Raw genomic sequence first — 24,361 nt, forward strand, 5'->3', positions numbered from 1 at the left:
AGCCCCTGAAAATATATGGTGAATAGGGGAAGGGTAAATGCCAGAACCCTCTCCCACGTCAGGGAACACCTGAGGGCCCCCAACCTGAAGACTATGCCCCCGGCAGTAAGTCTGATAAAGCGGCTCAGAGTCAAGGTGACGTGATGCTGCCATGCATGAGCTCTGTGACCTTGGGGAAACCGTTTAACTGTTCTAAGTCTCACCTGCAAAGTGGGGCAGAATAATCTTCCTTCACCCGCTGGGATATTGCCAAGATTCGATGCGATCGTGCTTGCAACGCTTCTAACCCAACCCGTAGAGGGTAATCACTGTCGTGACTCCTATTAAACCAACGTGATTTGGTGCAAGGAGCACAGGCTTTGGCCCCGAGGACCCGGGTGCAAAGCCTGCTTTGCCATTTATTAGCTATGTGACGAATGGGGTTAATGAACCTGTGTGAGTTTCAGTCTTCGCATCTGTAAAATGGGGCCTATACTTCCAACTTCCGAATGCGGTTTTAAGGAGTGGCGAGGCTGTGGATACAGCAGCCTATGCAGCCAGGCAGGTGAAGTGAGTGAATGCAATGGGTCGAGTGGGACAAGCTGGAGAACATTGGAGCAGGGTACTCATGACTCCGGGCCCGCCGGCTGTTACCTCCGGGGGCTTAGAAAAGCAAGTCTATTGTGGTTTGATACGATTCGTTAAGAGCAGCAGGAAATTTTAATTCTCATAGGAAATTCCTTGGTTTTTAAATCTTGGCAAATAATTAAAAGTTATTCAGGCAACGCTGTGTAGGCCGCCAGTGGTGGGCTGGATTCACACAGCTGTTCACGCATACGTTTTGCCGTGTGATTCTGCAGGAGGCGGTATATATTTCCCATCTTACCGAAGCTGGGCTTGTTTTGTGACTTGCTTTGGCCAATGCATGCAGCATGAGTAGATAGATGCGTGTGTGAGTGTGTGTGCGTGCGCGCACACACGTGTGATCCGGCCTATCGTCTTTCACTTCTTCCAGCATCTGCCGAGAGGAGAGCATGTCTTGGGGGAGCCACTGCTTCAGAAAGAGACCCAAGGAGAAGACCTGAAGCGGAGTTACCCCAGGTGACACACAGTCCCATGAATGAGAAACACAAAATGTTTGTCGTCACAGGCGCTTGAGATTTGGAGAGTATCACAGACCAAAACTCAGCTCACACGTCGCTCTTTGTTTCCCAGTTCGAGACCACCCAGGTAAAGCACCCAGCAGGTGAACGACACATAGTGTGTACTCAATAAACCCTTACCCTTAGGATTGTTCTAGTTTTAACAAATCTCATGGGGTTTTTATAATAGAAGTCAGGTTTAGGCCAACGCCTTGTAAAATATTTGTTTCATGCTGATTTGACCTCTGAGAAACTTTACATCTTTACATCCATCACTCTTATTTACCTGTGGGGACAAATGTCACCCTATGTTGTGCCATAGAGTTATAGACTGAATGGTAAAGAGTGGTTTTATGATTTCTTGTTTGGGAATTTTTAACTGCATATGTTCCGCCATAAGACAGAGTTTAGATATGAAGACTCCTCGGACCGAGAAAAGAGTAGTGAGATGGTGTGGGGTATTCAGCAACAACAACGAAAGTTTATAAGGGAAGTGTGAAGGGGCCAGCAAGAGCCTAAGGCTCTTGGGCCCCACAAAAAAAATGCTAGACTCTGACCCGAGCTGGGGAGGCATCTCAGGGGACCCCAGAATCAAGCTGGGCTGTTAAAGGTAAATGGCTTTGGTTATGTAAGGAGGTGGGGGTGGCATTCTAAGAGGGAAAGACAATTGTGACATGAGCCCTTGGTGTATTTAAGGAGATGGGGAGGGGTCTAGGTAGATGATAAATCAAGCACACGAGAGGAGAGGCCAAAGATACAACTGTAAGCTACGTGAGGACCAGGATGTGAACTGCATTGGATAATGTAGATGTTTGCTCCCAAAGATGGCTGCCATCGGTTCCTCCCTTCTCTGTAGGCACATGCCATTCGTCCATCAAGGAGTCGAAGGCTGGGTTTTCAGGCCTTGAATGTGGGCTGCCTGGATGAATAGCCTAGAGAAGTGATGCTGCTTCGGTTCTAGGCACTGGTGACCTATGTTTCTCCTCTTGGGGTGCTGGCTTTTGGAACACTCCCTCTCAGAACCCAGCTTCCATTCTGTGAGAAGCCCGTGGAGAGGCTTCTCCACCAGCAGCCCTGGCTAAGCTCCTACTCAAGAGCCAGCCATGTGAATACACCATCTTGGGTGTCCGGCCCCATCATGCCTCTGATGACTCCAGCCCCAGCCAGCATCTGGGACTCTAACAGCAGACCATCAGAGGCCAGTGAGCTCCCAGAATGGTGACTGATAATAACAATAAATTGTCCTCTTGAGTCTCTAAGTTTAGGGCTGATTTGCAATGCGATAGACAGCTGGGACAATTGTCAAAGAAATTGTCCTGGGCATCATCTGTAATGACTGCATATTGGTGATTTTAAAGAAGCAGTAAAAGGAAACCTAAAACGATGGGGTGGGGTTGGGGACAAACTGGAGATTCTCTTAGCAGTGGAGAAGCTATAAGTAGCTGTTGCCCTGTATTTCCTTTGGCTCTGTTGCTATCGTTCTGCACATTTTACTCAAAATGTTAATCTTCTAGGGAAGCAGTGTGATGTTCTAGAAAGACCCAGCCTTTGTAGTCAAGGGAGGCCCAAACTAAAATCCCTACCGTCCCCCATGAGCTATGAGATGGGGCGAGTCACTTAACGAGGCATTTTTGCCCAAATGCCCTTTCTGAGACCAGCACGCCCATGCCTTCTAGTTGGCCTCCTCTCTGCAAACGTGTCCTTGGCCGATGGGATCCATATTGTTCTGAAGGTCACACTTCCCTGCACGCTGCAGGGACAGCCCCAGCCACTGTCTGACCGGTGCAGGTGCACGAGAGTCTGGTGGCCTGGCTTAGGAGGATAACGCTGCAGTGAGCTCTGTGCTCTGAGCTCTCTCCACAGACACTAAGCCCAGGACGTAGACTGCCTGAGCTCACAGCTTTTCTAGGCTCCTCCTCACCTATCTTGCTCCTTCCGCTCCCTTAGTTTGTTTGTTTGTTTACCCCGAAGAACACTTCCTCAATGAATCTTGTGTCCCAGAATTCCGGTCTCGGGCTCCGCTTCTAGGCATCCCAAATTAAGACCGATGCCCTTCCTTCACGTCTCCTTTTCAAACCTCTCTTTCCAGAGAAGTTAAAAAATTACCTGGCCCTTAATACACACTCAATAACTGCTAACGGATTTTCTGTCCCATCCTCTTCATTGATAAAAGTGGGATATGACTAGGAAAGTTCTCTAAACAAAAGAAGTCCTCGAGTGAATTTTCCATACTGCCTGGAATAGCAAAATCTTTAAGAAAAAAAACAAGCGAGTGAGGTACTGATGATTCAGATGGGGATATTAATGCTACTCTGTGGAGTTGTGAGAATTAGCTGAAATGCTGTCGCGCGGGGCAAAGCAAGCAATGGGCAGGTGGGGGCCACCGCTCTTCCGTTCGGCCAGCCCTGGTTCCTCATTGCTGCGTCCTCGGCCAGCACGGTGACCCACAGAGGGAAGGCACCCCCGTGTCTGCTCAGGCCAACTGCGGTGAGTGGGGACAGAATGCTCACTCTATAAAAGATGGCACAGGTTTTACAAGTCCACTCCATTTGGAGCCTGGCCGATACATTCGAGTTCAACACTTCTCCTGACTGTGGGCAGATTTCTCTGCCTGTGCTCAGAAATAGCCACACTCACCACTTCGGTAGTTAACACAGTTTATTATTGGCACACTTATCAGTAAAGCATACATAAAATACAGCTGTTTTATAACACACGGAGCCACTGTGTCTTTACATGTGTAGAGGAACATATTAATATGCAAATGGAAAAATTAGTTCTCTTATAAAGTTTCACATAAATACACTGGTATTGCCCCCAAAGAAAAATCCCATTAAAGAACTAGGTAAGGGCTTTACAAAATATTATACAAGAAAAATACGATGAAAAGAAACAACGGTCAACTCAGATACAATAAAAAAAACACAAAAGAGTTTCAGATTTATTAAACTGCCCACAAAAGTAATGGATTACATGGCTTGAAAATATTTGGATCAACAGCAATTTCATAAACGCATAAATTCTCAAGGGGCCAAGTGTCTTTCTTAACACAAAGATCTGCCTCGGTGTCTCTGATGACAGACATTTCTTGTTTCAGCGCTCAGGCTCAATTGAACTGACTCGGGCTGGAGATCCAATTGGCATTAGGTCGCCCAGAAATTACCCTGCTGGGCCCTCTTCGCTGTTACCCAATGAAAGAAAACGTGAAAGGGGTGGGGGGAAGGTACATTTAAATTCCTTTCCAAAAGCTGGGTTTTTTTCCTTTTCTTTTTTTACTGAAACAAGAAACTCTCAGATGCACGTCAAAAAGCAGAAAATATTTTACAATATTAAAAAGTCGTCTGTCGTTGGGTTCGGCACATACTGAGATCCTGAGCACGGAGGGCTCACTGACAACTTGGCCTTCGTCTGCTGCGGGGGGCGGGGGGCGGGGGGCGGGGAAGGAAATGAACGAACACGCGGTGGACACCGTGTCGGGAGAAGCGCTAGCGTCTACTCTCGTTTTGATAAACCATCAGCGCCCGCATCTGCGCTACCTGTGAAGGCCTCCAGGGAAGGGTCATGGAAGTTTATTTGGAATGATCCTCTCGATTGAAAAAAATAAAAAATGAACAAAAAACAAAAACCAAAACAAACAAACAAAAACAAAACGAAAGGAACTCAGATGATTGTTGTTTAGAAATAGGTATCTGCGTGGCAAAGTTCTTATGTCTCCTCCTTCCTCTCCTGTAAGGATCTGAATGTGACCCGCTGACCTACTGACAGTGGATTCTGGCGCTGGTCAATCTCACTGGGAAGCCTGGGGCGGGGGGTTTTCTGATTTGGTCTCTTGAGTGGCAGGAGGTTTACTGTTCCACGGGCTGCTGTTCCCCAGGGCGGGTGAGCTGTTGAAGTCTTCCTCGTCGTCCATGCCGTTGGCCGCATCATACTGCGTGTTTTCTAATCTAGTGATTAGCCTTTCGTCCTCGTCCCCAAACTCACCTCCCATCAGAGTTGGCTCTCCTACCACCATCACATCCTGTGAACAGCAGCTGACATTATTACGGGGGAAACGTGGGAGAGAGACGCTCAGCTTAAGACACTAGTGGGAGCAGCTGGGGGATCTAGGGCAGGCACCCTCGTGTCCTGTACACCGGGGCCAAGTCTCAGTGTTGGGGGCCGAGATGCATGTGCGATTTCTACAGGAAATAAACATCGCCTCCTGACGTGTAACGACCACGCGAGTTTATGTCCCGAGTGCGCAGCCTGACACCGGAGAACGAGCAATGCTAGCAATCTGCAGAAATAAAAAAATGGATTTTTCAAAATTAAAAAAATCCACGCTTCGACTTGCCGACATTGGGGACTTTTGGGAGGGCTGTGGGACCTTCTGCTGGGCGCTTTTCGACACCTCTGAAAATCTGCCACTTTCCAATTAGGGCCTCTGAACGGCTCTGGGAACCGGCGGCAAACTCGGGCAGGACGCCGTTCCGCCACTCACGCGACCCCTTTCCAGTGGCATCTTCTCTGTCCCAAGGATGCTATGTGTTTTAATTGAAGACAGAATCTCTTTTCTCTGCTCAGCCAGGCCCTTTTTATGCAGCCAATATCCTTGACATTCTGCTACTTAATTATGGTAATTAATTTAGGTAAAGTTTTCGATAAAAACAATGTTCACACTGATTTGACAATTTGCATAGCTAATTAAGTCATTAGCAAAAACCTGCTGATTGCCAACAAGCCCTGAATTTACCATCTGTTATTTCATGGTGCCTGTCACCTACCCCCACACAGGCAACCCTGCCACCAATCTGGGCAGTAAAGAGAACCAGTCTGTCCAGCTGGTGCCGTAAAAGGAAGATGAAGAGCGCTAATTATGATTACACTGATGAAGCCGGTAGTCATCAGAAATGGAAGCGTGCAAGAAGAATCCATCTAATTACTCCTTTAAGTACAAATTGTCCTTCCATACAAACAAGGAAGCCACCTACTGTAGCTGGGAGCATCGTGGAGGCCACTGTTGGAGAGGCATGGGGACAGGGGAGAAGGGGGGATGCACGGGGCACAGCTCCAGGCTCTTCGTTCACGGGGTACCATATGGGCTTGGTGAGTGACCTGGGCCTGGGATAGGATGCCCGTCAGGTGGATACTGCTGGGCAGGCACTGAGCAAGGGTCTACCTAAAAGTTCAGTGACCCCAGGAGAGTGTCCGGCTGCGCTCAGCCTCGACGAGGCCGGGGAAAACGGGGCTGGGCCGGATGCTTTCGGGGACGTGAGGGCACGTTCCCTGAGAAAGAGGCTAATTCGATGAAATGCTTTGACGAGTGGGCAACACTTCTCTTCACTGGAGTAAGAGAAGGCTTTCCTGGGGCCGTATCTGGTCAGGAGAAAGGCCAGTGGGTGCTCCACGTCCCTTCGAGAATTTTCGAGGTGCCAATTGAACAAATCCCTTATCGCTTGTTTTATTTTAGAATGGAAAAATCTCATTCGATCGAATGATTGATTCCCCCTAGAATTATGGGGAGATAATAGGTTTTCAAACTATGTTTCCTGGCTAATCGCTGTCGTGATCTGATAAAAGTGATTTTAAAGAGAAATGTCCCAGATGAAGTAAATGCCTAAAATATGAACTGGATACACCCAGCAAAATAGGTACTGGCAGGACAATAAGCTGTGTGCTTCCAAGAACATATTTTTTATGCAACAAAGAGCCAGACATGACACCGACTTACAAGGAGGCTCATGAGGACTCTTAAGGTGAGAGGCAAAAGACAGAGACTGTGACCGGCAAGAATGCCGACAGGATTTAGATGGAGAGTGGCCTCCACAGAGGCAGGAACGTCATCCAGTTAGCCAGGGCAGCTGCCACATGACCCGCTGGGGGTATTCAGGGTGAACAGGTGCCCCTTAGTTACAGGCAATTAGGAGACTGAGCTTATGATCAGAAACAAAGGTCGATGGAAAGAAGAAGCCAAGACTGGGCAGAGGACGACATGAGGGTTAATCTGATTTCATGACCTGCGCGAAGCACGCACTCTGAAGGGCTTGGGGAAACGCATGCGTCAGTGGTCACCGGGCAGCAGAAGGACGTTAGAACCAACCGTGTGGGTGAGCATTAGTACTGTGTGTCTGCGGTCGCTGAGAGAGGCTGAGAGAGCGTGAGGAGACGAGTACGATTTGGAAAAAAAAAAAAAGAGTTGAAAAATAAGACGCCAACTTAAGTGTGATATTAGGAAAAAAGTTCCCAACACTTCCAGATGCCCTCATCGTATCAGAAAACAGCAATGATTTGAGAAAAAAATTGTGATTTGAATCCCTTCGAATGGGGCTGATCTAGACTTCTAACGTGTTTGGTGGATCTTTGTTCTAGGAACAGCCGGAAAAGGTGGCCGGGCATAGATATTTTTAAGCATTCTAAATTTCAGAGAGATGACACATTTGCCTTGCTGATTATAGAAAACACTCTTAGCCAGATACGTAAGCGTACATGCACGTGTGTGCACACACGTGTGCCCTGTGTGAGTGATTAAAGGATGGCAAGCTATACAAGGATGTCATCTGCACATAAATACTGAGGCCACCTACGACCCTGCGCACACGCCTCGCTCTGGTTGTTTGAGATCTCCAGACTGGGGCAGTGGTTCTCTGCTCAGGCGGTCCAGAGCGGTTATCCTCACACTGCGTGAATGGAGGCGCAGTGCACATTCCGGGCTGCCCCTGACTAGGGGATGTCGGCATCTTTTTCCCCACCCCCACATCTTTCTCCCTCCCCCCGACATTCAACGCTGGTAGCAAGAGTTCATTTCCTTCCCATCTCTGCTCCCTGTGTGTCCCGCAAAAGACAAGACTGGTCCATCTGAGGGTAGCCCATCTGCCCTCGGCTCCCCGCGAGGCGGACCTCTGCTCCTCGCCGGAGGCCTGGAGGTGCCGCCAGCTCTTGCCCATGTCACACCTTCTCACTAATCAACCCCCGTGCAAGGACCACCAACCTCTGAGGAGGACTGGAAGTGACTCCTTTCAGGGCCCTTCAATGCTTCTCCTTAAATTGGCCAGAAGGGGTCACTGCTGTTGAATGACACAGGTCTCCATCCCTCCCAGGGTTGAGGCTGCAGTTCGGGGTCGCTCCTAGCCCCTGCTCATGGAGTGAGAAGCAGAATCCAAGGATTAAACCCTAGTCCTCGCCAGACACACCCACTGCTGCCACGGCGGCCACGCGGACCACCGTAGGGGCCGTGGCGGCATGCCGAACTTGCTTATGCCATTGGACGAGGCAGCCACGCCTTTACGTCGCATTTCTATTTAAACAGTAAAGTCACGCTGGTAATTCAGTAGACACGGTTAAAAGATGCGGCCGCTGCGAGCCAACGCGTATCCGTTTACATCTGCTCAGCTGAAGTACACTCGGAAGTTTGCACGTTTCCCTAACCTGGTTGCCTTCCCTGCCTCTCTTGACCATCTGTAAGTTTTACTTGAGTAAAACATCTTTAATTGCGCAGTGTGGGGATAGGGCTAAAAGTCTACTCTCACTTTCTAATGGTGCCTTGTTCTCACGAAGTCCAAAGGGTCTCGACTCATTAAAAACCCTCTCGACACAGATTCGGTTGTTAGATTGGAGGACGGGAGCAAAATGGAGCAGAACGAACGATGTGCTCTTTAAAATAAAACTGAAATAGTTCCGACTAGGCCAGGCACGTCAAAATACACGACGTGTATGTTGCTAGTCCACGCCCGTGGCAGACATCACTAATGGATGGCCCACCGAACCCCGTCTAGATCTCTGAGTCCTGCTCAACACTGCACCCTGGGAGCTGACCCCGGGAGACCGAGGAAGTCTCTCTGCCACCCCTCGATTAGACACTGAGCTCTGCACTGACGGGACCTATTTTCTTGTTATTTTTTTCTTTTGTTTTGTTTTTAATCTTAATAATGCCAGTGCCTGATATTCTGTGGAGCAAACAGTAGGCGCAAACTGTAGGAGCTCAGTGTCTGACATTTATTGAACCGATCTGAATTCTTGCAGCCACTGTGCCTTTAAATACCTTTGTCACAGTTCCAGAATTGTCTGGAATGCACTTCTCTTGCTTGTTACAGGAATCTAACAAATGCAGTTGCTGAAACTCCAGGATTAGATGAATAAATGGGCTACTTGTGTGCGCTTTTGGGGTTGATTTATTCAATACCAGACCATTTTCTCTATGCATTTCCCAATTTAGCGAGGAGTGGGTGTAATTTATTGGCACCTTAATAAAAATATTCTGTTTTTCTCCTTTGATATTTTTTTCCCCTGACTCTTCAGGAGTGATAGCCCCGTTCAAAAAACCAGAGGTGACTCTGACATCACTTAACGTGTAGTGATCTTAACAATAAAACGGTGCCTTCCCCACAGGCTGGCCACTCTCTCCACGGCCCTTTCCTGCTAATGAATGAAAACCTCGCCCTCTGTCTGTGGAGAACAGGGCAGTCCCAGTGGCCCAGCTACCAATGGGTTGGTCTTAGCCAAAGAGAACTGACCCATGGAAAGCGAGTAAGAATGGATGAGGGACAGCTTAGAAAGGCATGTTTGGAAGAGGAGACTCCCTGTGAAAGAAGGGCCCACTCTCACGTGGAGAGATGGAGCAGAATCAGAACAGAAGGAGAGAGGACGACAGACCAAGAGTGGGGGGGGGGGGGGGAAGGGGAGAAAGAAGGAAAAGGTACACGGGCATCGGTGGCAGGGCGGTACCGAGAAACGGGGCACGCTTCCAAAGACGGGGCATCTGGAGGGTCTCCGTGAATCACCCAGAAAGTGTCGGGATTCAAAGGGCAGTCGAAGGCCTGCGGGAGGGTAACGGGGTAAAGGCAGCAGAGAAGGACGTCCTCGCAGGGCAGGGGGAGAGGCGGGAGGACACATGCTTAAAGGAACGCGGACATCGTAAAGTGACGGATGGCCTCGCGTCGAGCTGAGGGAGTAGGAAGGAAGAGAGAGTAGGGGATGACGAGAGTTCCTGCCGTGCACACTCGGCTGTGAGCTCGGGCCTTCCAAGAAGCGCCCTTCCGCGGGGCTCTGGTCATGGCCCAGGAATAACAGAAAGGGGTCCAGAGGCCAGCAGAGTGAGGACCACACCAGGGGCTGGCTGGCCACCCCCCCTAGAGCTAGTGAAACGGGTAAAGTGAAACCCACTGAGCTGCGCTTGGAGTGGCTGCGAGTTAAGAGTCACCAGTGCCCTGGCGTGAGAGGGGGCGCCCGCGTGGGGGGCGCCCGGGCGAGGTACACGGCGGAGCCCCAGCGCCAGGAGCTGGCTTCCAGGGGAGCACGGGGTCTCGGTGATGGTGCCAGGAGCCCTTTATATGCCACCAGGCACGCCGCTAAGTGATATTTTAATTAAACCCTAAGTGACATATCTCCTGTCTGTGGCTCTGACGGCTTTTTTTTTTTTTTTTTTTAAATTCAGGTCCCGTTGCAACACAGACTCTTAATATTCCTTTCTAATTCCCGGTTGGCAGGGGAAGGTTTCTATGGCAGAGTTCCTCCCTCCCATCCCTACACCGGCCGGCCTCCCCCTGCCCCGCCCCGGCGGCCCGGAGTGCATTCGCAGCTAGACGAGACTTCAACGTGCTCCGCCCCCCCAATGAAAAGCCAGGCAAAGGCAAAGGCGGGATTTCAGGCCTAAAAGGAAAGCGAGACTTACAGGTACCTGACTGGACAGACTCAGGTTCGCGGCCGGGGTCTTCTTCTTGCTTCCGGCGCTGTTCGCGTTGGTCCCCGCGCTGCTGTTGGAGGTGCTGCTGGTGGAGTTTTTCCTTTTTCTCCTCTTGGTTGTCGGTTGCCTTGTGGGTTCTGCTGCAATATGACAAATGGATGGAGGATCGGTTCCGGGGCAACCATCGGATACCCACGCCCCTCCGATGAAGCTGTCTCGCCAGATAAAAAAGAGTAGACGGCATTCCCCACCCCCCTCCCACCCCCCATTTCTTTTAACTTTACAAAAAATAAAGGGAGAAAACTACTGGTTTACTTTCAGCACCGGACGTGTGCAACTCTTTCCTTTTGTATCTAGATCAAATGATTTGTATTTAAGCGTTCTTTCTAATTCCAGACATATGTCTATAATCTATTAATATACTTTAGGGGTGAGTAACAAATACCACTCATAGTTGAAGTTAAAAGGTTGTTAGCATAACAAAATTTGGGGGAAATTTTTTCTCTAGTTTACCTTTTCTTTATGACAAAAGGAGGACTCTGGGATCCCTAGGGGGCCTCCACGGTGTGAAAGTATAAACTTAGTTAAATTAGTGAGCCAGTAGGTAACCGCGGCATCTACTGGCAAAGTGCCATATTGCAGCTCAGCTCTATTATAGCTTGAAATGTCATATTGAAGCTCGACTCTATTACAGCTTAAAATGCTCAAGTAAAAGAAAGAGGAAGTACCAATTCTACGCCCCGTGAATATGGAACATAGAGAATCTCAAGCTTAGTGTGGTTCCTAACTTCCATGGTTTGGACCCTGATATTTAAAAAATGCTACTAACTTCAAAATTCCTAAGTAAAGCATGACTTAGTCTGCTACAGGGAGCATATTAATGAAGGAAAATTAGACTTTTTCAAGAAAAGCCTGTTTAGAAATAGAGGCAAATATTTTTCACCTGAAGGATAGATAGGTAGCATCTTAATGGAAATATAGGGAAAATGTGGTAATGTGTGTTAAGAGGAATATTATTTATCTATTATGCCCTGAGCAGTTAGTTCTCAAGGCTTTCATATATAAATCTTTAGAAGCCTTTTCCAGGCAGATATTACATAAATTGGAAATGGCAGATAAAAGCATCCTTTTTGCTAACCCTGTTCTAGATCCAGTTCTGATGGAGTGAAGGTAAGCCAGGGCCACAGAGGACTAAGTGAGAGGGCCTTGCAGGTGTTTCTTTAAATGTCTCTTCTGCTTCTGATGGAAAATGTGGAGGACCTCTTTTAAGGCTCATTTCAAAGACCACTTAGTTCAAGTTATCTCTTAACTTTTGATGAAGAAGAAGAGGATTATGGTTTTCTTTCATCAACATTTTGTTTAGTATGTTCAAAGATTTTCACCAAAGGTCCCAACATCTCTACCCGTAGAGAGTTATGGCTGCTTCTTCTGAAGATTATGCAAACAAAGGAAGAGAATCGTTCCAGCTCAGGGGACTGGAGAAGACTTGAGAAGCACATTCTAAGGTCAAGAAAATACCCAGGTTTCCCCTAACGAGCATCTTCTTCCTTTGACTTCAAGAATTGAAATCTGATACCTTTTTTTTTTGTTGTTGTCGTTATCTCTACTTTATTCATGAAATCTGGGGAAAATATGTCTAAACTGCCTACTCTGCATTACTTCCACTGATAGTAGGTTGCTATGGTAAGCGTCATGAATGTCAGAGACAGAAATCCTGTGGGACACGGGCTTCCTCCCTTGGTTAGTTAGGAGACCGACTGGCAGACTTAAACCCCAGACCCCATTACATACAATGGGAATGATCATAAGCGGCTCGTAGGGTATCGTGGATTCAGTAAGAGCACGGAAGGTCTGTGAAGGCTGGGACTGGGACTCGCATTCAGTGTTTTGTGCCCGGTGTCTGGAGCAGTACCTGACACCCGGTACGGGCTCAGTGAATGGCTGTCGAATGAATGACTGAATTCATGAATAATATGCGAATTATACATGCATATGTCAGAAAATACAGATGCTCAAAGCATTAAGTGGGTGGAATCTTTTTTTTCCCCCATAAAGTCTTATCGATATTGAAAGAGAAAATGAAGCCAACTTAAGCACGTGTAATATATTTGAAAAATAATTTTCTAAATGTCGAAAATTCCCCTAAGATGGCAATGCGACCATTCTATGTAAAATAATACTCATATTCTCAGCTTTCTAAATATGCACTTGGTTAAATCGCTATATTCATTTTATATAAAACCCCTGGCCAATTACTAGTGGAAGGTGACCATTATAGTTTGTGCTTCAGAAAGTTATGTGCCTCATGTTAGTAATTACTCTTTATAAAAATAATTTTTAGCGAATAGATACATTTTGCTTTTATGATCAATGAGGCTCAACACACGCCCGGGAGTGAAAATGTAATAGATAGAAAGACAATTAATGATGACTCGAAGCAGTAATTTCAGAACCCCAGCAGGAGACTGTAGTATCTACACTGCATTTCAGGGAAGCGAGGGACTGGACTCTTATGCATTCCCTTCGTGATCAGAGTATCCTTGGTATTACACATCTAAAAAAATAGAAAAAATTATCTTCCTTCCTTCCTTCCTTCCTTCCTTCCTTCCTTCCTTCCTTCCTTCCTTCCTCCCTCCCTCCCTCCCTCCCTCCCTCCCTCCTTTCCTTTCTTTTCTCCCTCCTTCCTCCCTTTCCTCCTTTTCTCTTTCCTTCCTCCCTTCCTCTTTTCCTCCCTCCCCTTTCATAATTTTGATCACTTCATAAAAAAAAGAAGCAAACAAAAATAACAGTCGGCCGTGAGAAGGCAGCGGTCTTGTCCAACGGAACAACCACTGAACTGAGAGCAATAGAAACCCTGATTCCGACGGCAGCTTTGCCATTGATCTTCTTAGTGACGTTAAATAAATCACTTTACTTCTGTGGGTTTCAGGCCCTAACCTGGCAAGTGAGGAGATGGCAGGTGACACCTGAGCGTGTTTGCTTTTTGCCAATTCAATGTCTCTAAGTCCAAAACCCTGGTCAGAATACGCCGAAGAAAGCTTTTTCCTGATGGATTTATGATCCCTTTCTTTTCGTATCACTTCATACCCAGAAGAAGCTTCAGAATTTTTTTTTTTTTTTTTTTTTTTTTGAGAGTGAAGAACAAAGCCGTACTGTACCTGGCGGGGCCACCATCCGTTGCCACTTCTGAAACAAGCAGGTCTTCAGGCAGTCTCGCGGACTGAGGTTGTAAGTTTTATGTCTCGACATCAGTTCCTGCATTGGCTCCAGTATTACACACAACTGCAAGGAGTTCAAAGACGTGGGTGTCTCACTACTTGATCATAGTATTTGCAATAAATAATGTTAACAGCTGGAATCAATTAGGAAGCTTAAGGGTACTTTCCTTTCTCTCCTCCCCGGCCCGCCCCACCTCCCACCCCCGGATTTGATTTTCTCTCTATAAGTTTGGAAAAGAAATATTGCCAACAGTTGATAATGCTTACTTAATTTACTGTCATTTATAATATATTATAGCCGAATGAGATTTGCGCACGCAGGCGCACACACCCACACACACACACACACACTGTACAGACTGTCGGGTGGACACACGTAGCTCTATTCTGAAACCACATGATCCTCTCCAGTTAGAGAACAAAGCTCTCCGCCGTGGAGCGCGGCGTGCTCCGACTGCCACTCTGGTTTCTGCCATTGTGGCTGTTTGCGTCACCGCACACTGTGCGTTACGATGCCGGTTTATGCAGATCACGTGGTGGTGAAAGCCACCTTTTCAACTTGGGAGAGCAAAGTGGCAGCTACAGGTACTTTTCGATCCTAACTCTTACAAAAGGCCCACGAGGAACACCATTCTGTTTTCCTTCATGTGCTCATTCGCATTTTACACATGATGACAATGTCGGCGACACAGGCCAACACTCTTTCAGTGTGCGAGCTTTTCCCGTGGTTCCGCGCACGGTCTTCTCCCCTCTTCCGGTTATAGGTTTTCCAGCTTTACTTTGGTCCAAGTCATGTGATGACAAAGATTAATGAAAGAAACAAGAAGGTAAATCCATTTAGGATTGCCTTGGACTGTTCTGAATTCCTTCTCAGTTGGAGGCTTATCAAAATATTGCCGCATCGAGAGTATCTAAGAGGACAAAGACCACAGCTTGGAACGAGGCATCCACTGCTGCTGCGATTACAGCGATATACATATCGGCACTGCACCTTCTCATGTGGACGGACGTCATTTTATTATGGAAGGCAGATGCGCCATCTCCACCTTCATCGGCCCGTCTCTGCCCACTTCCCTTCCGCTGTCCTATTCTTGAGGACTTCTCTAGGGGCCCCATTGCTTTTCGTCCGCTGGGTCCCTTCTACCTGGAATTCTTCCCTCCCTAGTTCCTGGCTAACGTCCACCATCCTTGAAGATGAAGTTATTTCTTCTGTCACACCTTTCTCGCTGGGTCGTGCACCTCTCCCTGTGCAGGCTGAGCTGGGTGCCTCTCTACAGTTCTCCCATAGCACCCAGGCATGTCTGCTCTATGAACTCACCCATTCATGCTTTGTAACCATCTGTTTCCAAGTCTCTTTTCCACTTGACCTTGAACTCGGTGAATGCCGAGACACTGCCTTTTATCTCTGTGTTCCTAGGTTTGGCTCAAATGAATGGATACATTTAAGGAGCGATTCTTAGAAAGACTGGAGGATTCTTCTATGCCAATATTCCTCAAAATACACTCTAAGGGGCACTGTCATCAGAACCCAACGAGCTAATGATTAAAATGCAGACTTCCAGGCACTGCCCCTTCCGTTTCACTGGGCCTGGTGGCGCGGCCCTGACGTGCATTTTTAAAAAGCATCCTCCCAGCTAATTCTGATAAATACTGCCGAAGGTTGAGGCCCACTGTCCTGCACACGCTGGGCTTCAGATAGATAAATACACACAGCAAGATGAGCACAGACCCTGTGGTTTTCAATCTGAACTCCACGCTCTTCTCACCCTACCCCTTTGTCCCGTGCTGCTCTTCCCCTCCCAAGTCTACACATAATAATCAAGATTACCTTCATCTAGAAAAATCCCTCAGCCCCTTTTACCTATCGACGATCTAAACTTTGCCTAAGCCGCTAACCCCATGTAAGGGCCAGCTGCAATCTCCTTCCACTTGCAGATCCTCCGGAAGAAGACCGCGAGACTTCCAGGCCAGACGACACGGTGTGGCGTGAGCGCAAGTGACCGAGCCGCCCCACACCCCCAGCGAGTCGGGCTGTGCAGGCGCGCGCTCCAGATTCGCTCCGCTGCGTCTTCAATCTTGGCTGTCTTCCCGCCTACCTTGGACTGCTTTTCGAAATCTAAATCGTTAATAAGGAAAAACCTGTGAAAGGAGGTGGATTACTGTGTAGCTAACTCCGTATTCCAACACTGCGAAGACTCCGTGTGTGTATTTCTCTGTTAAGAATCCCTCGCTGGAAATCCGAGTACATACGAGCTATCGACAGCCTTCAATCTTTCTCCGCCGCTGGTGCTCACAGGGCAAACGGAGTGGAGGATTCCACAATCATCGCTCTGAACTGAGCCAAGAATGGATTCTCCATCAGAAAGAAACCACTGCCGGATTCAGACAGGCTCAGACAGTGTTCGTATCTATTATTAAGCCAGGAGAGTAAGAAACACTTCCAGAGACACTCTAAGGACTGAGAAAACATATTTTTTTAAAATTAAAAAGACAAAAAGAAAAAGTTTGCAAAGTTTTCGAATCATTTCCTTTTGGTCTATCTCCCGTTCTTGAGCAACGAGATGTAAATGGGTCCATAGCGCAAGGATGTCAATCGCACGGACGGAGTGGAGCGAGCATGAACTCAGAAGCCGAGAGGTCCAGGTGTGGACTTTGACTGTGCCTCTCGTGTCTTTGGGCGAGGCGCTTAATAATGCTGGTGCCCGTTTCACCGGTAAAACAATACCCACCTTATCTATTGTCGTGAGAATTTGAGAGCTCAGCCAAGAGTAGACATCGCGATTGGATATTAGCCAGCACAACGCCGATTGCAAAGCAAACCGCATTTCTTCTCTTACTTTAAATCAGAAGCATTGATCGAGCTTTCTCCTAAGTGTCAGGCGTTCTGCTCAGGTGCTGGGGCCATAATGATAAGACAAACGCAATCTGTGCCCTCAGAGAGTGCTGGACCCCCTTAAAAATGACTTAAGTACATGAAGAAAATGGACCTGTGTTTACTCTTCAAGCATCTCAGAAAACCCCACCTTTCCGAAGCAGATATTCTCATTACATAACAAGTCAGATGGCAAAGACGACTCGTTTGCACCTAGAAAGGGCTACAGCATTGAACATACCAAGAAATGGGAGAGTCACATCCATTGTGAGAACCTGCGAGCTCATTATCTTTCTTTTTCCCAGTGCCTTTCCTCTCTGGGTTTCCGGCAACACTTTCTTCAGGTGCTAATCCTCAGGATTTATCCTTTGCCCTTTAATGTAAAAATAGCTTCCCAGCCCAGAGGAATTTACATCTCTGAATACTAATCAGGAATCCCCAAAGCCATTTTTCTTCCAGTGGAGGGTTCCGGGCTGGAGAGACAGTCCTTCCCCCTTATCACCTCTGCGAACCGGGAAGCCTTCGGCTCTCCTGTGGCTTTGCGGGGCTGCGTGCTGTAGGTGGCAGGACTCACCCAGACAAGAGCCTGCCTCCTGCGGCAGCAAGCCAGGCCGTCCTGGCCACAGCCAAGGCCTGGGGCGTCGTGAAATGAGATAAAAACGATGGCTAGGGCGGTTGGGTTCCCTCAGTCACTAGCCAGGATTCCTGCCCTCCCTGAGAATCTGGTGAAGGCTCTGCAGCCTGTCTTTCCCATTTGGTATAAAATAGCTGGAGGTTTATAAACCCTCTGATACTTCTGTCCAGTAGACTCCAGATAGAGTCCCCTGTTTATAATAAGTACGAACCAGATCACAATATATATGCCTTTTCACACACACACACACACACACACACACACACACCACACCACACGCACGCGCTCTACTCAAACACATATTAAGGAAACTAAACATGGTTTAGTTTGATTTTGAAGAACAGTTTTATCTGCAGGGTTCTTTGATTTTGAAGAACAATTTTATCTGCAACGTTGGGCCTGCTACAAAGTTGCCAGTGGACCAGTCCCTTTGCCTAAAAGGAAAGGTCACGAACAGCACGTCTACGACATTAACAGCACCCACAGCAGCCTGCACGCAGGGTTGAAGGTTAGTCTGGTGGCCTCCTGTGGTGGATGGAGGGCAGAAGGGGTCCCGGGCACCATGACCCAGCAAGGCCTGCGGTCTCTCTTTGAACAGGAAGCCCCTAGATGTGCAGTCCCTGCTGGGTCCAGTTAAGGCCCCCAAAGGCAGTCACTGCTCCCCGTGGGAAAGCTCCGACAGTGTCTTTCTGTAGACTTAGTGAAAGTTTTAGGCTGGGATCACACCCCCGGTGCTTCTGGTTTCTTTTTCTGGGATTCTGGCCTCGGCACTGACCCTTTGGGTACGGAACTAGAACCTGTAACCACGACAGTGACTTGCTGGGTGAGTGGTTGGATGGATGGATGGATAGATACTAGGTATCATGGCCAGATTTACAGCAAGGAGTCATTTGCTAATGGCAGACAAATCAAGCATTGTCCTGAGGGCTTAGAGGTGATGACCGTGTCCATCTGATAAACAATCCATCGCCTCCTCAGGGCAGAATGCTTCGTACAGATGCACACATATATGTACCGATCACGACACGTCCCGGCTAGGCAGGGAGATCTTAGCTGCGTCCCGGGACTCCGGTCTTTTCACAGTAACAAGGGCCTAGCAAATGTTTCGCTTTGTTTGGTTTTCACCTGACAACTCTCCTGGAGGAACGTGATTCTCCTCAGCCGCATACTCGCACTCATTCTTCTTACTCGCCTCCTTGCCCACACCCAGGAATAGGTGATGCCTGTCAGAGTTGGCTCCGGCCTGAAAAGTGATGCCCTGGGCTTGGCATTTGGCCAACTCCCAAACCCAGGCCCAGCTGCCCACTAACATTTTAACTCAGTCTTCTCCAGAGGATGGATGTTGTCCTCTGAGCTTGAACTACCTACTCTTTGTCTATAGGTGGGTGTGTCAGGGATTACTACATCAGTTCGAGGCTAGACCTTTGCTCAGGTTGTTTTCCTCACTTAGAAGACCTTCCTCTGTCCTTCCCGGTCATCTCAACCAGGAGTTGGCAAGGTATGGCCTGAGAGCTAAGTGTGGCCACACCTAGGTATTGTCCACAGCCACTTTTATGCTACGACACCAGAGTTAAATAGTTGCTCCAGATTCTATATGGCCCACAGACCCCAAGATATTTACTATCTGGCCATTCATAGAAAGCCTGTTGACCTCTGTTCGGAATCACTGCTACTCACAGGAAGTGGTCTGCAAACTATCTGTTATGTTTCCACGGCAGGATAATGCGCTTGGGGCAGAATGTAATTCAGTTCACTGCTTTCTTCATTGAGAAAGTCTTGCGTCAAAAAAATGTCGGATGAACTAAACAATGTGTTCAATGATATAGTTGATTTCCATTCCAGAGAGAGCTCCTGTCTTGTGGTTTGTCTAGAGTTTGCAGGTTGGCCCTGGTCTCATTTGATAACCACCCATATGACTATTAAGGTCCGCCAAGGTCCAGCTCAGACCTCACATCCGTCTCTGACCATCCCTGCCCGCAGGGACCCCTGCTTCTACAGCGCTCATTACGAGTCTATGTACATCCCCATGTTTTTATTTGCATTGGGAATTTTCCTTTCTTGTGGACTTGTTTCATCCTCTTAGATATAACAAGGCATATTTACTTTTTCTCTCCCTTTTATTCAACATAGTATCAGGCAAATTCAAGTATTTGTTGAGTCATAATTTCATCATCACTTGGAATATCTAACCTATGTCTGTCCCCAGAGTATGTACCTGAGATATATTATATCATTAAACTTCACCACCTCCTAGCCCTTTTACAGGTGAGCACCCTTAGACTCCAAGCCATTAAGTCATCCAGAGCTGGTATTAAAAAATTGTGAGTCTTATAACGTAACAAGGTTATATAGCCATTTGAAGGGCAGAGAAGAGGTTCACAGTCAAGTTTGCCTGACTCTAACTAACGCTGTGCTCTTCACCTGCTCTGCTGTCTACCTCTTGAATATGATGAGTGGTTAAATTGTTGCTGAGACGCCAAGTTCAAGGGCTGCCACTGTCTGTGTGTTGCTCTTTGCACATGGTATAGATCTGTACACAGAGAGGTGGGCGATACATGAGCGGTATAGGCTCGGAAACCAGATTCATCTGGGTTCGAACCCCCGAACCTGCCATTTACTACCTGTTCATTCTTGGCCAAGATTTTAAACCTCTCTGAATCTCAGCTTCCTCATCTGTAAAATGGGGATAATTACGCATGTCTCTGATGATTTGAAACAACACATGCAAATCCTTAATGCAATGCCTGGAGTATGGCCAGGGCTCAAAAGGTGGAATTTGGTATCGTGATAAATACTGGTGGCATTGGTGGCCCAGCCCCACTGAGCCAGGAGACCACGGTGTGATGTGATTGGTTCGCTACTCTGGAAAGCAAATCACTTGGTATCCTTGAGACTTAAGGAGTCACTTGAGGTGCTCCAAGGGATAGTAATCAGGCCAACAGCACATGGCATTTTAGTAGCTAATGTCTCTGATAATAATCCATTTGTAGAATTCAGCCATAAATACGAAACGTTCAGATCCACAAACCAGGGTCCTCCTCCTACCCCTGCCTCCTCTTTCCCTTAGGACTCTACTCCTCTGGCTAAGTCTAAATTAGAAAGAAATTAGAAAGTGGCAGCGATTAAGAAACAAACTCTTATATAAGGGTGAAGGAGTCTTCCCTAATTAAGAGACACATCACCAAAAGGGATCTTACATTAAAATAACAGAACAGCATAACACGGGGAATCTGAAAGGGAAACAAAATAAAACAAGCAGATAATCCTACCTAAACACAGATAACGATGATGGACGGCAGGCATCCACGTGAGTAAAACCCACTCTGCCTCAGAGGATGAAAAGCAGGGGAGAGAAGGAACCGCTTCTCATTAGAAGCTATGCGATTCCAAAACATCAGATTATGGTCTGTGTCTATTTCCTCATAGGATTAAAGGTAGATTGGTTGTCAAATTCAAAACATCCTCCTTTTTATCTGAAGATTCAACCAGGGAAGCCTCTGCCTTTTCTCAATTGTTTTGCAAATTGATTACCCCGGAGAGTTATCACATCCAACCCAGAGAGGAGGGTGCAGTGGCTGCCACTCAGATGTTGCAGGGAAAATTCTTCCTCTGGAGCAAGCAGGCCACGCATGCGCATTTCGACATCAATGTCTCGACCTCGATTTTGAGGCTGCGAGGAAGGATGCCTACCCATGGCCGGCGAGGCCACTGGCTGCTTTACTGACCTACGGAGAGAGACCCCAGCAGACTAGCCAAGTTCAGGGTTTCTGCCGTACCAGTCGGGACTCCAAAGAGACAAGTCAAGGCCTCTGATGTTCATTCTCTTTCCTTCCGACTCCGTGGACGTAATTCTGCGCGGTGTCGTTTGGTCCCGGCGCCCTCTCCCATGGTGCTCTGGTGATTCACCTGCTTGCACTTGCACCCACATCTTCCTCCCAGCCCAGTACTGCAGGGAACAGACCTCGGCTCAGTTTTCCAGCTGTTTTTGAGACTGGCTTTGGCCACTGCGAGGCACGGGAGATTGAAGGGAGGAGGGTGGAGTTAGTTTCCTAGTGGGTTGGAGCTGCCAAAACCAAATAGCATAAACAGGGGGCCCGAAACAACGGAAATGTATTCTCTCTCCATTCCAGAGGCTAGAAGTCTGAAATCGAGGTGTTAGCCGGGCCGCGCTCACTCTGCAGGCTCTGAGGAAGAGTCTTTCCTCGCCTCTTCCAGCTTCTGGTGGCTCCAGCTACCTTCGTTGTTCCTTGGCTTATAGGTGCATCTCTCTGCTCTCTGCCGCAGTCCTCACCTGGCCTGTTCTCCTATGCCTCTCTGCCCCTCCCTCCCCCTTCTCGTAAGGACACTAGCCATTGAATCTTCAAATAAGGTCACATCTGAGGTTCTGGGTAAACATGCATTTTTGAGGGTACCTACCACAGGGGTGAAGAAATAAGGAAGAGTATTTCTGATCCTCTCTGTGTTTCAGATGACCTCAAGAGCTGTCACTGTGGAGCCCTATGGTCCTAGCTTCCCAGCTTCTACCAGGGCCTGGCGGTAACATCTCCTGCCTTTTGCCCCAGAAGTGTCAGTTGCTAATCCTAGGGCCGCCTCGTCTTCCCCACCTGCTTTTCCATATTTGCCATATTAAATTTCCTCTGTTAAATTACCCAGTGTGGATTTTGTTTTCCCGAATAGACTCTGATTGGCGGGCATGATTTGTGAGGCATTAGGCAACATCTATCTGAAAGATGAAGGACTCTGTACATCATGGCATCATGTGTAGTGGTCGAGCATGCACGCTTGGCTTGGGTTCACGTTCCGGCTACTTAATAACAGTGGGACCTTGGGCAAGTGACTCTGTCTCTCGGTGTGTCAGTTTCTCCATTAGGGAAGTTGAGAGAGCAATAGTACCTAACTAATTGGCTTGTTAGGAGGAACGAGAAAATCCACTTAAAGTATGTACCTGGATCTTAACGTGTGGAAAATGCTCCCGACATCTTTATTATGATGGGGGTGTAACCAAGCCTAGGGGCAGGGAAGACACTGTGAAACTCATCAGGACATAGTTGTTAAAATGTTACAGATGCTCCCTGACACACACGCGCGCGCACACACACACACACACACACACACGCACACATATATATATATATATCCTAAACATTCAATTTGGGTGATACAATGGACATCTAAAATGTTTAGTCAACATGTCTTTCCTGTAAATACCTGTTCTATCTGACCACCAGGCCAGTGCCTCAGATACCTTGTCTTATCCATGCGTTTACCAGCATCTCTAAGTTTTAAGCGCCGTAGCTTAAAACTTAAAATGTTTCACAGATTGTGGAAATACCCTACAACGATTAATGGACAACCAAGGAGTGGTATCACCTAGAGGGCTACGAAAAATTTTCAGGTAAATTTAAAAAATTCTTAGTTACCCATTTTTGTGCCTTTAGATGAGTCAGGCACTAAAAATGCAGACTGGCGGCCCAGGATGACTCTAAGTGGCCTCAGACAGACACTGGTTCTTTACTGTCTTGTTACTGCGTTAGTCAGGGTCCTCTAGACAAACAAAACCAACAGGATATACATGTATGTACGTATGTATGTATTTTGAGGACTTGGCTCACATGAGCGTAGGGGCTAGCAAGTTTGAAATTCACAGTTTCTACAGGCTGGAAACTCAGGCAGGAGTTAACACTTTAGTTTTAAGACAGAATTTCCACTACTGTGGAAAGCCTCAGTTTTGCTATTAAGACTGCAGACTGAATGGAGCACACCCAACAGTCATCTGTTTCCCTTAACGTCCACTGATTATATATGATAACCACACCTGCAAGAAACCTTCATGGCAAGACCTAGATGAGCGTAACTTAATTATTATGCCCAGGCGTGTGAACACATCTCTATCACTCTGCATTATAACGAGCTGACTATATGTCTGCTCCCCTAATGGGACTGGGATCCTAGTGGCATCAGAAATTGGCACTGGGTAGGCAAGCAGAAAAACAAATTAATATCGAATGAATGAATGAGTGAGTGAAACGTCCTCTCTGAGCCTCGGATGTAGATGTTTCGGTACCAAAGGACCGATGAGGCCAGGCCACAGGTAGAGTTGGGCTCTCGTCCCTCTGTCCTCAGAACCAAGTCAGGAAGCGAGGAGGCTGGCCTTTGCTAATTTTTCTCTGCAGTTACACGAAACCTTGAAAATGCATTGCTTCTAATTTCATTGCGCGTATTTTATGCAAAGTATGAAAAGTTTGGAGAGGGATCACAGATCAAAGTTCTTTTAAAGCTGCTTTCCCCAGCGACACACGTTGATCGTGTTGGAACTCTCTCTTCCTTCCTCATCTTCCTCCATATGTTCATCTCATCGTGTTCCTTGTTCTGTCTTTGAGAAGCATCTCTGGGTCCTGGGCCCTTGACAGAAGAGGTGTATGCGATGTTTGATAATCTGCTCCTGTCCTACTTAGTAAATGGAGGCAAACACAGAGCGTCAGGCTCCACTCTTTTCTGGGTGTGTGTGTGTGTGTGTGTGTGTGTGTGTGTGTGTGTGATGTTTAAAAGAGTTCTATGCTTCACATCAGCCTGATCTTGCCATCTTATAGCACTGAATCCTTAGATGAGACAGAACGGGTTCTTCAGGGCCTCTGAGAACAGCGAAGAGCTTGAGGTCAGCGTCTTTGCTGGGCCCGACCGACAGGACTAACCTGAGTGCCCTCCATGAGATGGACAGGAAAACACAACCACAGGTCGACTCGAGGCTCCTGAGTTCGGCGGACGCTCAGACTCTCCAATTCCTTTAAGCCGGCAAGCAGATGTCACAAGACGCCCCGGATCACAGACCTGTGAAAGCTGGCCTTCCCTGGGACGTGG

The 24,361-nt window shown here is 47.6% G+C and overlaps 1 protein-coding gene across 10 annotated transcripts in view; it reads right to left on the reverse strand.

The window, feature by feature from the left end:
* Positions 1–3,362: 3,362 nt before the first annotated feature.
* LDB2 (LIM domain binding 2) overlaps positions 3,363–24,361 on the reverse strand; it is a 333,966-nt gene continuing 312,967 nt past the window's right edge. The window contains exons 6-9 of one of the 10 annotated variants that reach the window (XM_016138442.1): positions 13,938–14,061; positions 10,768–10,919; positions 8,089–8,231; positions 4,913–5,139 (exon numbers count right to left, since the gene is read on the reverse strand). In XM_016138442.1, the coding sequence (XP_015993928.1) occupies positions 8,127–8,231; positions 10,768–10,919; positions 13,938–14,061 (381 nt within the window). In that variant the 3' untranslated portion in view covers positions 4,913–5,139; positions 8,089–8,126. Of the gene's footprint in view, positions 5,398–8,088; positions 8,232–10,767; positions 10,920–13,937; positions 14,062–24,361 lie in introns of all 10 variants that reach the window. The other 9 variants (XM_016138445.2, XM_016138443.2, XM_016138444.2 and 6 more) reach the window with 9 other exon arrangements.

Source organism: Rousettus aegyptiacus, unplaced genomic scaffold, assembly GCF_014176215.1.
Source record: "Rousettus aegyptiacus isolate mRouAeg1 unplaced genomic scaffold, mRouAeg1.p scaffold_m13_p_10, whole genome shotgun sequence".
Taxonomy (NCBI): Eukaryota; Metazoa; Chordata; class Mammalia; order Chiroptera; family Pteropodidae; genus Rousettus; species Rousettus aegyptiacus.